Here is a 14,119-nt window from a genome sequence, read left to right as displayed (position 1 = left end):
GCCTGGTGGGCACTCGGTGATGCTGATGCTCTTCGCCCTGCGGTTCGTCAGAATCCCCCGGAAGCCTCGTTACAGCAGATGGCTGCGCCCCGCCTCCCAGAGTCTCCGCCGCGGGAGGTCTGGGTGGAGCGTGGGAATTGAGTCTCTGCGACGCCCCAGGTGGTGCGGATGCCCCCGGCCCCGGGGCCACGCTGTGGAAACGCTGTCCTGGATGACCTGCCCAGTCCCACCCCGGACGCGCCAGTGAGACCCCTGAGACAGCGGGGTGACCCCAAAGGGCCCCAGGAGGACAACAATGAGGCTGAGAAACCACCATGAACTGGGACAGAGGGCTGCGGAGAGGGAGCCGCTGTGCCTTTAGGGGACAGTGAAGTCGTCTCATGACCCCGCCTGCGTTTCTGACCTGGGGAGGGGGTCTTCTGGACCATGTCAGGTGCCGATAGGAGAGAGGTGCTGTGGGTAGGCACAGGCCAGGCCTGGCTGCCTGAGGGGCTCTCACCCTTGGGAACCAGACCACAAGTGAAGCCTCTCCCTACACACCAGCTATTTACACTCGGCGCCGTCCGCACAGGGTCTTCTGACAGCACCTTCATTCTCCTACTCCCCACACCTCGGTAAAAATGATACCCTTTCCCTTCCCTGGAAGGAAAACCCAATGTGGATGCTTGCACAGCTGTCAAGACAAAACTTCTCCCTCCTTCCAGAGGGTAAGGCACTCAGGCTAAAATGAAAGAGGCAGCTCACTTCCTCCAGGAAGTCTGCCCAGATTGTTCCCTGTGGTTTCCAAAACACGCAGAGAGTAAAGACCATTCAGTCAACAAATATGTGTTAGCATCTTCTAGGAGCCAGGCCTGAGCTGGCGATACAGCAATGAGCGAAGACCACCCACCCTCCCTCACACGGCCATCTGATTTCTCTTCCTGGGTCTGCTGCTATCCCCCTGCCCCAGCTCGTACAGAGCCTTGGCATACGGAAGGCCCTCAAACGTCTTCTCAAGAACTCCCTGAGCCCTCCCCACATCCTCATCTCTGTCCCTCTGAGTCATCCCAAGCAAGAAGAGAGAGAATATTGTAATTTACTAAGTAGAAATCAAAGGAGGAAGGACAGCACGAGATACGGGAGAAGCCTCAAGCGAGGCGGCAGCATCAGGACCCACCCACTCAGCCCACGCTAGACAGCCGTGAGTTCACGCGCACTCTCATGTCCGAGTGTGCAAGCGCAGGCGCACAGGTACACACACACACACAGCATTCGTGTGACCATCTCCCCACCTGACAGAAACCCCCAGGACAAAGCTCCTCCCCCATCCCGAGGAGCGGCAGCCCGTCCCGCCCCTCCTGTCCCGGCACCAGGCCCCGTCTGGGGAGCTTCAGGTCAGGGAGGAAACACAGCCCCTCGCTGGCCTGGGGACCGTCAGAGGGCACCGTGGTCCCCACTCTCAGCCTGACTCCAGGCTCTGTGCTGAGGGGAATTTAAACCCAGTTTCTTGCTGCTGGGGCTAGGGGAGCCCATCAACTCCGTAAGAAAGAAAAATTACCTAAAAAGAAATAAAGCGTTTTACTCATACACACAAATATACACACTGAACCCCACCCTGGGAGCCGGTAAAACATTCGAACCTTGGACCCGGCTGACTTCCAGGTCCCTGAGGCCTGGATTTCCTGAAGCGTGTGACCCTGGGAGCCCGTGGTGCCCCACCAGCCCCACCCAAGGGGCCCCAAAGTCCAAACGAGAGCTGGTCCTGTATCCGAGGCAGACGAAGCCGGCCTTCCCTGTATCCGAGGAAAAGAGCCTCTGGCCCAGCGTGGCGCAAGGGCCGAGAGGCTGTGTCTTCAAGCCTCCGGCCCCGGCACTGCCAGGCGTCCTGTCCTCCCCTCCCCTCCCCGACCCCGCTTGGGAAGCTGGGGGTGTGGGGTGGGTGAGAGGCCTGCGGGCGAGTCTCCATCTCCAGAGGCTCGGGGATCAGGTCCCAGTCTGGGTTCCGGGGGCCGAGCCGGGGGTCCGGGCAGCAATCCCGTCGTCAGCCCGCACGTGCGCACCTGGGGTGGCACCTCGCCTCTATACCCCGGTCTGCTGTTTAATCCAGTCCCGAAACATGGAGACCCTCGTGTACACGCCTGGCTTGTCCCTCTGCGCGCAGCCGTCGCCCCAGCTCACCACGCCAGCCTGGAACATCCGCCCATTGGCCTCCGGGCTGGACAGCGGGCCCCCGGAATCACCCTGCGGGGAGACCAGGCCTTGGCACCGAGCCGCCACCCACCCGCCCCCAGCCCCGCCGGCCGCCCCGCCGGCCCACCTGGCAGGCGTCCACGCCGCCGCTGAGGTAGCCCACGCACAGCATGCGCGCGGTGATCTGCTGCGGCAGCAGGCGCTCGCACGTGGTCTGGTTGATGACGCGGATCTCGCCCTTTTGCAGGATCAGCGCCCCCATACCTGGGAGGCAGGGGAAGGGGGGGACAGGGCGGGAGGGGCGGCCGGCGGTCAGCGGGGGGACCCGACCAGCGGAGCCCCCGAAAGAGCGCGGATGCCCGCAGCCCACACGTGGCTAAAACCTGAGGGCACGTCTCCAGGATGGGACGCTGTGCAGCCGGGCAGAGCGGTCAGGCCACGCTGACCATCTGTCGGGTGAGGAATCCGACACCCCCCCTGGGAAGGTGTGTGAGAAAGCGGGGGACGGAAGGACGGCCACAAGGCACCCCCTCCCACAGCGGCTGGGCTGCGGGCAGAGCTGTTGGCCCCTCACCCCAGCTTCACCCCCACCCCCGCTCACCTCCCTCCTGCGTGTGGCCCCAGCCGGTGACCCAGATGGCCTTGCCGGTGGGGAAGGCGTGCGCGGCGTCCGGCAGGCAGATGGGCCGCACGGTAGCGCTGTACTCGGCTGGCTGCTCCAGCTGCAGCAGCGCGATGTCGTAGTCAAAGGTGAAGTCGTTGAAGAAGGGGTGGGAGACGACACGCTGCAGCCGGCGCTCCTGCACCCCGGGGGCGCTGCGCTTGCTCTGGTCGTGCAGGCCCAGGAAGGCGGTCCACATGCTGTGGTCAGAGTACCTGCCGGGGGCCGGAGGACGGGCGGAGAGGGAGGCCTGAGCCTGCGCCCTCAGCCCGGTGCCCTGCGCCCCTCGACCCGAGCCCGCGCCCACCCCAGGACGATGCCCTCGCTTATCTCATTACCAAAAAGATTTCCCTTCTCATTAATCTACCCTTCCGTGGAAGGAACACATCAATCCAAATACTTCTCCAACACAGCGGTACATACTTTAAGTACCAGGGAAGCTGAACAGTAAATGGAACTTCACCAGGTTTGTCGTCGGTAGCGGGATGGTGCAACAGTTCTGACTATTGTGTATTGGACGACTGAACCAGTAAAAAGACAAGACCCTGGTGTTTCTGGGACCCAGTTTCCCACGTGGGAAAAGGGAGACACCAACAGGCAGAGGTGGAGGAGAGGAGAACCCCATGCTGCTGACATGCCATCAGAGCAGGAAAAGCTCACGGCTGCTCAGAAAGATGGCCTCAGCGCAATGGCATCCCCAGCAGCAGCCAGAACTTGGCTTCTAACTATCCTTCCCCGTGGAAAGGAACCAAGGCTCCCTGGAGAGATGGTTGATTTCAGGTCTGGAGCAAGTAGCACATAGAGTGAACCAGGAATATTTTGTTTTACCAGAACTGAGTGAGAGCTTGCACAGGGACGGTGCCAGCAGGACAAGGCTTTCACTAGTCAAGATCTGGGTCACCTGGACGCCAAAATAAACTGGGGGGTTAAATCACTATACATGATGAAGAATATAAGGAGCGGAGGAGAATCTATCCTGAATCTAAAAAATAATCTCAAAATAATTTATAAGAAGAGAAGGAAAGCTATGCTTTACAGAAAAACACCAGCTAATAAATACAGAAGAAATGACACAGTAAGTCATATTTCACACCTACCACAGCAATAACCGATACACGCAAGAATCATCAACAGATGCTAAAAGCCACTGGGTAACAAGATATCCACACTGGGACTTCCCTCCTGGTCCAGTGGTTAAGACTCTGTGCTCCCAATGCAGGGGGCCCGGGTTTGATCCCTGGTCAGGGAACTAGATCCCGCGTGCGGCAACTAAAAAAAAAGATCCCACGTGCCGCAACTAAAGATCCTGCACACGGCAAGGAAGATCCCGCGTGCCGCAACTAAGACCTGGTGCAGCCAAATAAATACATAAATAAATATTAAAAAAAAAAAAAGATATACCCACTGATTCAAAGCATCACCCAAGATTCATAACCAACGGGGGAAGTACCTTTATAAGTACTGGTAGACACCACCCTAACCAAGTAGTCAGACTTTTCTCCAAATCATCCCCACTGATGGGGTATTATGTACTTCCTGAGGACACATCACCTATGCAGTGCTTCCTGACCAGAAAAAAAAAAATTTAACCCAACTCTAATCATGAAACAACAAGCAGGAACATCCAGATGGAGAGATATTCTGCAAAATAACATCCTCCACTTTTCAAAAACGTACTGCCATAAAAGAACAAAAATTAAAAGGCCGGGAGAGACTTCTATATTTTAAAGAGACTAGTCAAAACTAATGACTACCACAAAGCATATCCCTTGACTGGATCCTACGTTTTTCAAAAACCTGTAAATACTGGGAGAACTGGAGGAATCTGAAATGCGGACCACGTGCCAGCTAACAGTGCTACATCAGTGCGATCGTTTCCGGATGTGATAACCGTATGGCGGTGACATGGGAGGGTTTCCCTGTTCTTGGGAGACGCCGCCTGCCGTCCTTGGGGAAGACGTACCACGATGGCTGCGCCTAACTTGGAACTGGCTCAGAAAGGGGAACGTGAACGTCTAGGGAAGCACAGCTCGGGAGTGATCCGTGTGCTCGAGCCCGCCGATGAGTGCTGTGTCCAACAGCAGAAGGAATCTGAGGAGAAGACTTCAGTGTCAGTCACCAGAGAGGGCCTGGAACTTCCAGAAGACAAACAAGAGAAAAAGAAGCAGGAAAAGAAAGGACAAAGTGTGGAAACTCCACAAGGTCACGAAGGACCTCTTGGAGAAAAAAAGCCCCAAAGCTGGTCGTGTCGAGCCGACGGGTGACATCCCTGTGCTGCGTCGTCACAAGCACATCAGCTGCACAGCAGACACAGAAAGAATGGTGAAGGCTCAAGCGTTAAGAGGCAACCCAGCAGCGATGGGTTAGACGGCGGCAAAGAAACACCTGCAGATAAACCCCGGCCATTCCGTCAAGACCTAAGGCAAAAGGCAGAGGTCGACACAGCCGACCACGCCAAGCACTCTTCTGGGGGCCGACGTGCTACGTCATCTTAGCCCCCAAACAGCCAGTCAGGGTGGTCTTGGGCCACCGTCTGAACCCAGCAGCCCACGCTCTTGACCACGAGATGCCACCTCTCGGTAACACCCTGGGATCGCTTGCTGACTCAGAAATGTGTCCAAAGTACCTGCACTCCAGGTCCTGGCACACTTCACCCCTGCCTGTCCCTGTTCACAACCCTCCCTTTGCCTGGAAGGTCTGAGTCACCTGGTCTAGTGACAAACACCCTCACGTTTCAACAGCAGACCAGACACCCTGCCCATAAAGGCATTCCTAGCAGCCACCCGCCCCAGCCCTCAGGGGTGCTCTAACCCACACACTGGGCCCTCGGCAGCCTCCCCCCAGCTCTGGCACAGCCCTTACTACGTGCACGTGTGTATCGCAACTTGTCCCCCTACCCTGGGACGTCTGGAAGTGCAGGGACCAAGTCTAATTCAGCTTTCTCTCCCGGTGCCAATGGTAACAATGGCTGTTGAGGGCATTAATGGGCAGAAGTAAGACTGCTGAGCAGGGGAAGATGAAGGAAAAGGAAATGAGAAATGAAAAGATGAAGCAAGGGAAAGAGGAAGAAGCAGGGCAGGGCCCAGGGGCAGGTGCTTCAGGAAGCGCACGCACATCCCAGCTCACCCTGGAGACGGGGCTAGGAACGGGGACTGTGGCGACCGCGTGGGTTCAGAGCACCCAGATCTTGGTTTCTTCTCAGGGAATGCCTAGTTCTGGGGCCGGACCAGGAAGATACAGGATGAGCCTAGAGCACCAGGTGGCGTCCGAAAGCAAGGAGGTGGCTCAGAGAAACAAAAGAATGGCAGCATGTCCTAGGGAGCCGGGCGCCAGCCTGGAGAGCCCTCAGTGGTCAGCTCTGGAACAATCTGGCGACAGTAAACAACACGGTATTGGATCACAACCCGAAATATAAATATATGCACGAGGAGGAGATATGGGAACGTGTGTATATGTGTAGCTGATTCACTTCGTTATAAAGCAGAAACTAACACACCATTGTGAAGCAATTATACTTCAATAAAGATGTTTAAATAAATAAATAAATAAATAAATAAATAAACAAATATATGCACGAGTCCCTACAAACATAAATATATGATTAAATAAATACATGGGAGAGAAGGGACAAAGCTTCCCTGAAAAGCAATTCCACACTGACTCATTTTCAAAGAATAGAGTACAGAAGGGGGAAACACTTCCGAGGGGAGAGAGCTGGCATCACCGTCTTAACCAGATGACTGAGATGAGCGTCACCAGAGATAAGCCACGTTGACATCATTTACCTGCTGATACAACGTGACTTTCTTCCAAACACTCATGACCCCAGTCTAATCACGAGAACAACCTCAGATGCATCCAGATGGGGGCGCTCTACAGGGCCCCTGGCCTCCAGGCTGTCCAGGTCACGAAAAACACACAAAGACTGAGAAATCGTCCCGGACCAGAGGAGACTGGGGAGACAGGACAACAGACACAAAGGGGGCACCTGGACAAACTCCTGCAGCAGAAAGGATGCTGGTGTGAAACTGGTGCCAGGGAGCCTGGGGGGGAAGCCCAGTGGGAGCCCCGAGGCAGCCCGGAGGCAAGTTCCTAGTAAGGGACCGTGAGTTTCTCGGTGCTGACAAAAGCAGCAGGATAACATCAAGGGAAATCGGGCGAGGGTACGGGGAAATCGGGCAAGGGTACGGGGAAATTGCGTCCTATCTTTGCAACTTGTCCACATTCCAAAATGATAAGTTCATTCTAAAAATGCTTAAGTAAGCTCCCATCACCCCAAGAAGAAAGCAGATCGCTTTTGCCCAGAGTGGAGTGGAGTGTGACAGAGTGAGAAGAGGGGGGCAGGCTGGACCAGGCTGCACCTCACCAGCCCAGCAGCGCCCGGGGTCCACCACTGACCCCACTCCCCCGAGGCCTCTGCTGTCACATCACCCCCAGCACGTGCATCTGTCTGACTGGCCCCAGTGTCTGGCCTTAGGCCTACGTCATGCTATGGGTCCTGTCTGTCCCGAAAGTCCACGGTGGTCCCGCTCTCTCTTGGCCAAGGGGCGACTTGGTCAGCAATCCCGTCCTCAGCCCGCACGTGGCACCCTGGGCACCCTTCCCACGCAGCTGCCCGCGGCAGGAGGGCAGGCGCCCGGCAGGAAGGCCCTGGGCGAGGGGGACCCCTGTGCCCGAGTCTCCAGGAGCAAGCTGTCCCCTCAGTCCCCCTCCCGCAGCCGATGGCCAGAGGGCCTGGGCGGGCTGGACCTAAGTCACAAAGAGCCCCAGCGCTGGGACACCTGCTCCTGCTCAGCCTGGCCCTGCCCACCCGCCCTGAGAGGCCGGCATGGCCCAGTGGCATGCTTGGTGCCCCTCCCTGCACCGGGCTCAGGTCTGCCGTGGACCTGAGGCTACGACGGGCTGAGCACCTACTGTGCGCCAGGCATGGGCTCAGCGCTTCAGGTGCATCCCCGCGCTCCCTTCTCACACCTCTCAGCGTAAAAATCACAGCGTCACCATCAGCACCCAGGAGCCTGAGGCCTAGGAAGGTGAATAACTCGCCCACAGTAGCCTGGCAAGCCAGGGCCGGGCAGTGAATGAGAGGGTCCCGAGGGGTCTCCACCGTGCAGAGGCTGACCGCACCGGCTCCGGAATCCACACAAGTGGGCCCCAGTCTGGCTCTGCCACTTAAAAGCTGTACCACCTCAGGCAAATGTCCTCACCTCTCTGATCCTCCGTTTCTGTAAAACGGGGACATGTTCAGACCCGTCTGCCTGGGCTGTTAGGAGAGGCACTGAGAGGCCCGCTGGACAAGAGGGGCACCCAATAAACGCTCATTTTTATTACCGCTGTTATTAAGCCCCATCCTGGGGGGGGGGGGTCTGCCACCCCTCCGGTCCCAGCCCTGCCTCACCTGGGCACGACTCACAGACACAGGGCCTTTCCACCCCAGGAAACACAGAGGGGCGCCCCACTTAGGGCCGGCGCAAGGCCTCCCCGCTCTGGCCCGTGGCGTACCTGAATCCTCTGTGGTCGATGAAGCAGTGGGCGGCGGACACCATCCAGCTGGGGGAGATGAGGGAAGCCCCACACACGTGGCCCTGGCCCAGGGCGTGGAGGCTCACCTGCCAGGGCCACTCACCTTCGTCCACATTCTCACCCCCGACAACCCGAGACTGCCTGGTGAACGACCGCAGCCCACAGTCTGGGAGGGGCAGAGACGGGAGTCACAGTGGGGCACCAGCCCAGCAGCCGGGGAAGCCACCTAGCCCCTCTCCCTGCCCCCAAATTCAAAACCCTCACTCCCCACCTCCCCGCTCCTGCACAGGGGCCTTCAGACATCTGCTGGTTTGCTTAGATTTAATCTGGGTGTCATCTGCCCAGATTCTCTTGTTGCATGCTGAAGGACACAGCTCCCAGAGGGGAGAGCAATGGGTGACGTGAAGTCACCGAACAGCTGCAGCTCTGCTCTCATCTAACCTATGGCCAGAGCTTCTGAAATACACAAGAGACTGCAAATTAAAGTATGGGCGGGGTGGGGACAAAACCCTGCCGAGGGCTCCAGGAGCTATGCTCTCTCCCCTCCAGGCAGCACAGGCAAGCCAGGACTTGCCCCCCGTGGCCAGGTCTACAGAGCAGGGGACAGCCCAGCACCGCGGCCAGGGCACCAGCCCTGCCACAGAGGCCCTGACGTACTAGCTGCCCTGGGCCTTGCCTCCAGGACCAGAACTGCCTGTGAGGCAGTGCCTGGGTGCCAATCAGCAAAGTTATCCTTTCCTCCAGGCAGACACACCCTGTCACCAGGGCAGAGCTGGGTGAGTGAAGCGCTGGCATAACGCCCACCTCCACATGTGCCTTGCACAGTGAACAACCTGCACAACTGTACGCGGCAGCCCTGCTCACCACAGTCCTTCTCATCCGAGCCATCGATACAGTCCTTCTTCCCGTCACACTCGGGGTTGCCCTTGCTCACACAGAGCCCGTCGAGGCAGCGGTAGGTGTGTCTGGTGCAGGTGACAGTGCTCACTGCTCACGGAGGAGGACGCAGGGGGAGGGAATCAATCTCTCTCCCGCACCCAAGCTGATGGTCCATCCCCCTCGCGCCCCTCTCGGGCCTGCCGCCTCATCCACACCCGTGCCCCGCCGACACCCTTTCTCTCACACTCAGTGTGCAGGGCGGTCTGTGTGTGTTGAACTCTGGACCCGCTGCACGTGAGTGTGGCAGGCAAGCGCCCAAGGGAAGGCGGCGGGGCCTGGCCTCACCATGGTCGCACGCGGCCTCGTCGGACCCGTCCCCGCAGTTGTCCTTCCCGTCACACCGCTGGCTCTGCGGGAGGCACTTCCCGTTGTTACACCTGAAGGTCTCGGGCGGGCAGCCTGGAGAAGCGCGAGGGCTCAGCAGGGGCTGGCGGGTCAGCAGAGGGCCGCGCGGAGCCCAGCCGCCACCCCGCGCCCCACTCACTGCAGCCCTGCTCGTCACTGCCGTCCTCGCAGTCCTTCACGGAGTCACAGACCCAGAAGAGGGGCTTGCAGAGCTTGTCCGCGCACGTGAACTGGTAGGTGGCGTTGCACTCTGGAGGGGCGACGGGCCGCGGTTAGACGCGAGGCTCACTGAGCACCCGCGCTTCCCGGGAGCTGGGGCACCGCGCTCCCGGGGGCCACGCACCGCCTGCTCCAAAGGGGGCCCCCAGGAGCCCGAGGAAAGGCGGCCTGTCGTCCGCCCCAGGCCGGGAACAACCGCCCCCCGCCTCGGGCCGTCCCGCCGCGGGGTCGGTAGCAGAAGCCGGGCACAGCAAGGGCAGAGGGTGCCGGGTCTGGCAGCCCCGACTCACGGCAGTGCAGCTCGTCGCTGTGATCGGTGCAGTCAGCCCAGCCGTCACAGCGCAGCTCCTTCTGGATACACCGCCCCGTGTTACACATGAACCTGCCCGGGCACGCTGCGGGGAGAGGGCGCAGGCCTGCAGTCCGTGACCCGCAGCCCCGCCCCGCCCGCGGAGCCAACCTCACGGCCGCGCTGAGTGCCAGGGAAGCCCTCCCAGCCCGGCCCCAAGCACAGAGGAGCGAGGCTGCAGCTGGGGGTCTCCAGGCCCGCTGAGCTGTGACAAGGGGGCTCCTACAGCTAGCTGGGGAGGGCCAGTCGAGGTCCCTCCCGCCCCCCATGGCCAAACCCCGGGAAGCCCCGGGCAGAGTGGAGAGAGGCTGGCTGGTGCGCGTGCAGTTCTACGGCCCCGTGTCCTCGGTCAGCCACGCCCCCGAGCGCCAGGCTCCGGGTCAGCAACTCTGAGCGGCAGCAGCTGTGCGGATGGCTGACGTACGTGTCCTACGCTAGTTTCACGCGGCATCACCGGCTTTCCTTAATTCTAAGATATTCACCACATTTCGGTGTTTCTGAAATTGGAATGTGTCTGACAACTGATGTCATCAGGCAGATGACAAAATGGAGAGGAGGCCGTTGTCACTTTCTCTGCACAGGTAGCTTAGTCACTTGTCAAAGCGGTTTGTTCATCTAACTACACTTCTGGTGGTGAGTCGTGTAGTTGAATTGGAACTTAAATTTGGACGTTTGTGTGCAGTAAAAGTGACTTCCAAAAGGTTATTCTATGAGGCAGGGTTTTAACAAAAAAATCACCATGGACGTGGAAGAACCGGTATTCACAGCAGACAGTGAAATTAAAGGTCATGGAAACTGTCAGACCTCTTCCGTAGAGATCACAGAATTTTCGAAGCTAGGAGTAGTTAGTGTGATGATTCATACCCCAGTATGTTCTAATGTGTCTCAGAATGGTCTTAATCCTACAGGTGCTAAAAGGCCACAGAGACAAGCACAGATTCTCAAAGTGATGCAGAACCAAAGGGACAATAGACCAAAGGAACTCGGGGTCCTCGGCCTGAGATGCCGCACCCAGGGACCAAAGGACATGGTGTGTGCCGGCATTCACTGTCAGCCTTTTTTCATAAGTGCATCTAAGGTAGCCTTTTCTCTCCTCAGAAAGCTACTAGAGCAACTGATAATGCATACTACCAGCTCCGGCGGCCTAGAGTCAGGAGAGCACAGTACTAATAAGATGCAGAGGGCTTCCCTGGTGGCACAGTGGTTGAGAATCTGCCTGCCAATGCAGGGGACACGGGTTCGAGCCCTGGTCTGGGAAGATCCCACATGCCGCGGAGCAACTGGGCCCGTGAGCCACAAGTACTGAGCCTGCGCGTCTGGAGCCTGTGCTCCGCAACAAGAGAGGCCGCGATAGTGAAGAGGCCCGCGCACCGCGATGAAGAGTGGCCCCCGCTCGCCGCAACTAGAGAAAGCCCTCGCACAGAAACGAAGACCCAACACAGCCATAAATAAATAAATAAATAAATAAATAAATTAAAAAAAAAAAAAAGATGCAGACTAGGGAGCGCATCGCGGGTCCACCCTCCAGCCAGGCTCCGCCTCCGGAGCGCGTCACTCACGGTCACTGGCGTCGTAGGACAGGTACTCGGCCAGGAACCCGGTGTCCGTGTACGACTGGTCCGAGTGGAAGCGGACAGTCATCTTGCCACTCCTGCTGCTCACGACAAACTGGGGCCTCTCGCCACAGTACCTGGGGGCGGCAGGGAGCTCAGCGGGAGGAAGAGCCCCAGGGCTGGGGCTCCCCCCTCCCCCTCCCCCCGACACTCACCTTTCCCCGTTGATCTCCACGTAGTCCTTGGAGCAGGAGCCCAGGGGGACGTTGGGCTCCAGCAAGAAGAAGGCTTTGAAGTGCACCTTCACGTGCTGGTTGTTGGGCACCTGGGGAGAGAGACGCTGCTGATCGTCTGTGCGGCTTCGCTCCTTCCTAGGTCCGGCGTGGCCCGTGGCGGCCACGGGGCCAGGACCACGGCGGGAGCACGGCTGCCGGGTTCTTCCCTCCGGCCCACGGGGGCAGTAAGGACGTGGCAGGAGGGATCCGGGCTCCATGCTTGGAAGACCTTCCAGACTTGCAAACGGTGAGACACACTATTACGTTACTAAAGAAGGCTGGAAAGTCCTCCCCCACCATCGACTGGACGGCGTGAGGGGCCCCATTGGCAAGACGCATGTCTCCTGCCGTCCAGCAAGCGCGTCCTCTGAGTGTCACTCAGCCTTTGGCCTTGTCCCAACAGCTCCTCTAAGAGGCCGGCGCCCCTGCTCTCACGTTGCCCAGAGCGAGCCACGGCCCGAGAGGGAAGTCCCAGGCCCAGGTCCCTCCATCACGTCAGGCGCCGGCCAGGAGGCGGGTGTGAGCCCGGGTCTGCTGGATGCTGCCCGAACCTGCCCCACCCGCGGCCTCCATACTTGCACCTTAGGGGAGGCCGGAGGCATTCATCGTGCTCTCTCCTGCCGCCCTGGAGCAATCCCCCCCTCCCTCCCCCTCCCTGTCCCTTGTCCCCCCACTTCTCTAGCCGCTTCCGCCCCCCCCCTCATCACAGCTCCTACCTCGATGTTCCAGGTGCAGTTGATGTTGGGCGGGTAGTGGCCTGGATAGTAGGGGCTGCTAAATGTCCCCTGGGCTGCATGCAAGTAGCCTCCACAGCCTGAAAGGAAGGGGAGGGGGGAGGGCGTGAGGACCAAGGACCCAGGCAGGCTGAGTGCCCTGAGGAGCTGGCCAGCCTCCCTCAAGCTCCTGCCTGGGCACCAGACACTCCACAACCAGGAGAGCCTGAGCATCAGACGTGGTCCTGAGGCTTGTCCCCTCCTGGGCTGCCCCTTACTGCTCATCCGAGGCAGCTGGAAGACCATGGCCTCGAAGCCGGGGTGTCGGCGCTCGGTGTTGGTCACCAGCGTGACGAGCAGGACGTTCTGGGAGGAGAGGAAGGTCAGGTTGTAGGAGGGAGGGTATGTGCCACACAGCCTGCGGGGCAGAAGGGCAGGCGTTACGAGAGCATAGAAGCCGGCAGAGGGCCGAGGGTGGGGTCCAAAAGCCCTCCCCACACAGGCAACCAGCCACCTGAGTAAGGATCTCCTCAAAAGACTGCCTCTGTTTATAACAGCAAGAACTCAGAAACACTGAATGCCTAACAATAGAGGACTCATTAAACACACTATGGGCCAAATAATAGCAACAATAGCAGTAGTAACAGCACCAACTACCAACACTTATTAGGAACACGCCAGGCACTGTCCTTAGTGCTTCTGCATCCATTAACTCAGGTATTCGTCACAACAACCATTAAATACTATTGTCCCCATTTTACAGATAAGGAAACAGAGGCAAAATAGGTGAAGTAACTTACCCAAGATTGCACAGTTAATAAGTGGCAGGACTAAACGAAAAGACAACCCATAGAATGGGAGAAAATATTTGCAAACGATGCAACCAACGAGAGACTAATCTCCAAAATATATAAATACAAACAGCTCATGCCGCTCAATATCAAAAACACCAAACAACCCAGTCAAAAAATGGGCAGAAGATCTAAATAGACATTTCTCCAAAGAAGACACACAGATGGCCAAAAAGCATATGAAAGGATGCTCAACATCGATAATTATTAGAGAAATGCAAATCAAAAGTACAATGAGCTATCACCTCACACCACTCAGAATGGCCATCATCAAAAAGTCTACAGGGCTTCCCTGGTGGCGCAGTGGTTGAGAATCTGCCTGCTAATGCAGGGGACACAGGTTCGAGCCCTGGTCTGGGAAGATCCCACATGTCACGGAGCAGCTGGGCCCCTGAGCCACAATTGCTGAGCCTGCGCGTCTGGAGCCTGTGCCCCGCAACGGGAGGGGCCGCGATAGAGAAAGGCCCGCGCACTGCGATGAAGAGCGGTCCCCGCACCGCGATGAAGAGTGGGCCCCGCTTGCCG

At 58.3% G+C, this 14,119-nt stretch overlaps 1 protein-coding gene across 4 annotated transcripts in view; it reads right to left on the bottom strand.

Moving 5' to 3' along the window:
• Positions 1-1,538: 1,538 nt before the first annotated feature.
• ST14 (ST14 transmembrane serine protease matriptase) overlaps positions 1,539-14,119 on the bottom strand; it is a 41,129-nt gene continuing 28,548 nt past the window's right edge. For all 4 annotated transcript variants that reach the window (XM_057553515.1, XM_057553516.1, XM_057553514.1 and 1 more), the window contains 12 exons: positions 13,022-13,161; positions 12,747-12,844; positions 11,971-12,080; positions 11,762-11,892; positions 10,144-10,248; positions 9,774-9,884; positions 9,575-9,688; positions 9,215-9,337; positions 8,330-8,516; positions 2,771-3,045; positions 2,297-2,433; positions 1,539-2,220 (listed from right to left, as the gene is read on the bottom strand). In XM_057553515.1, the coding sequence (XP_057409498.1) occupies positions 2,059-2,220; positions 2,297-2,433; positions 2,771-3,045; positions 8,330-8,516; positions 9,215-9,337; positions 9,575-9,688; positions 9,774-9,884; positions 10,144-10,248; positions 11,762-11,892; positions 11,971-12,080; positions 12,747-12,844; positions 13,022-13,161 (1,693 nt within the window). In that variant the 3' untranslated portion in view covers positions 1,539-2,058. The remainder of the gene's footprint in view (positions 2,221-2,296; positions 2,434-2,770; positions 3,046-8,329; positions 8,517-9,214; positions 9,338-9,574; positions 9,689-9,773; positions 9,885-10,143; positions 10,249-11,761; positions 11,893-11,970; positions 12,081-12,746; positions 12,845-13,021; positions 13,162-14,119) is intronic.

This window comes from Balaenoptera acutorostrata, chromosome 9 (genome assembly GCF_949987535.1).
Source record: "Balaenoptera acutorostrata chromosome 9, mBalAcu1.1, whole genome shotgun sequence".
Taxonomy (NCBI): domain Eukaryota; kingdom Metazoa; phylum Chordata; class Mammalia; order Artiodactyla; family Balaenopteridae; genus Balaenoptera; species Balaenoptera acutorostrata.
Note: the sequence above shows the minus strand (reverse complement) of the source record. Positions and strands in the feature narration are given on the sequence as shown.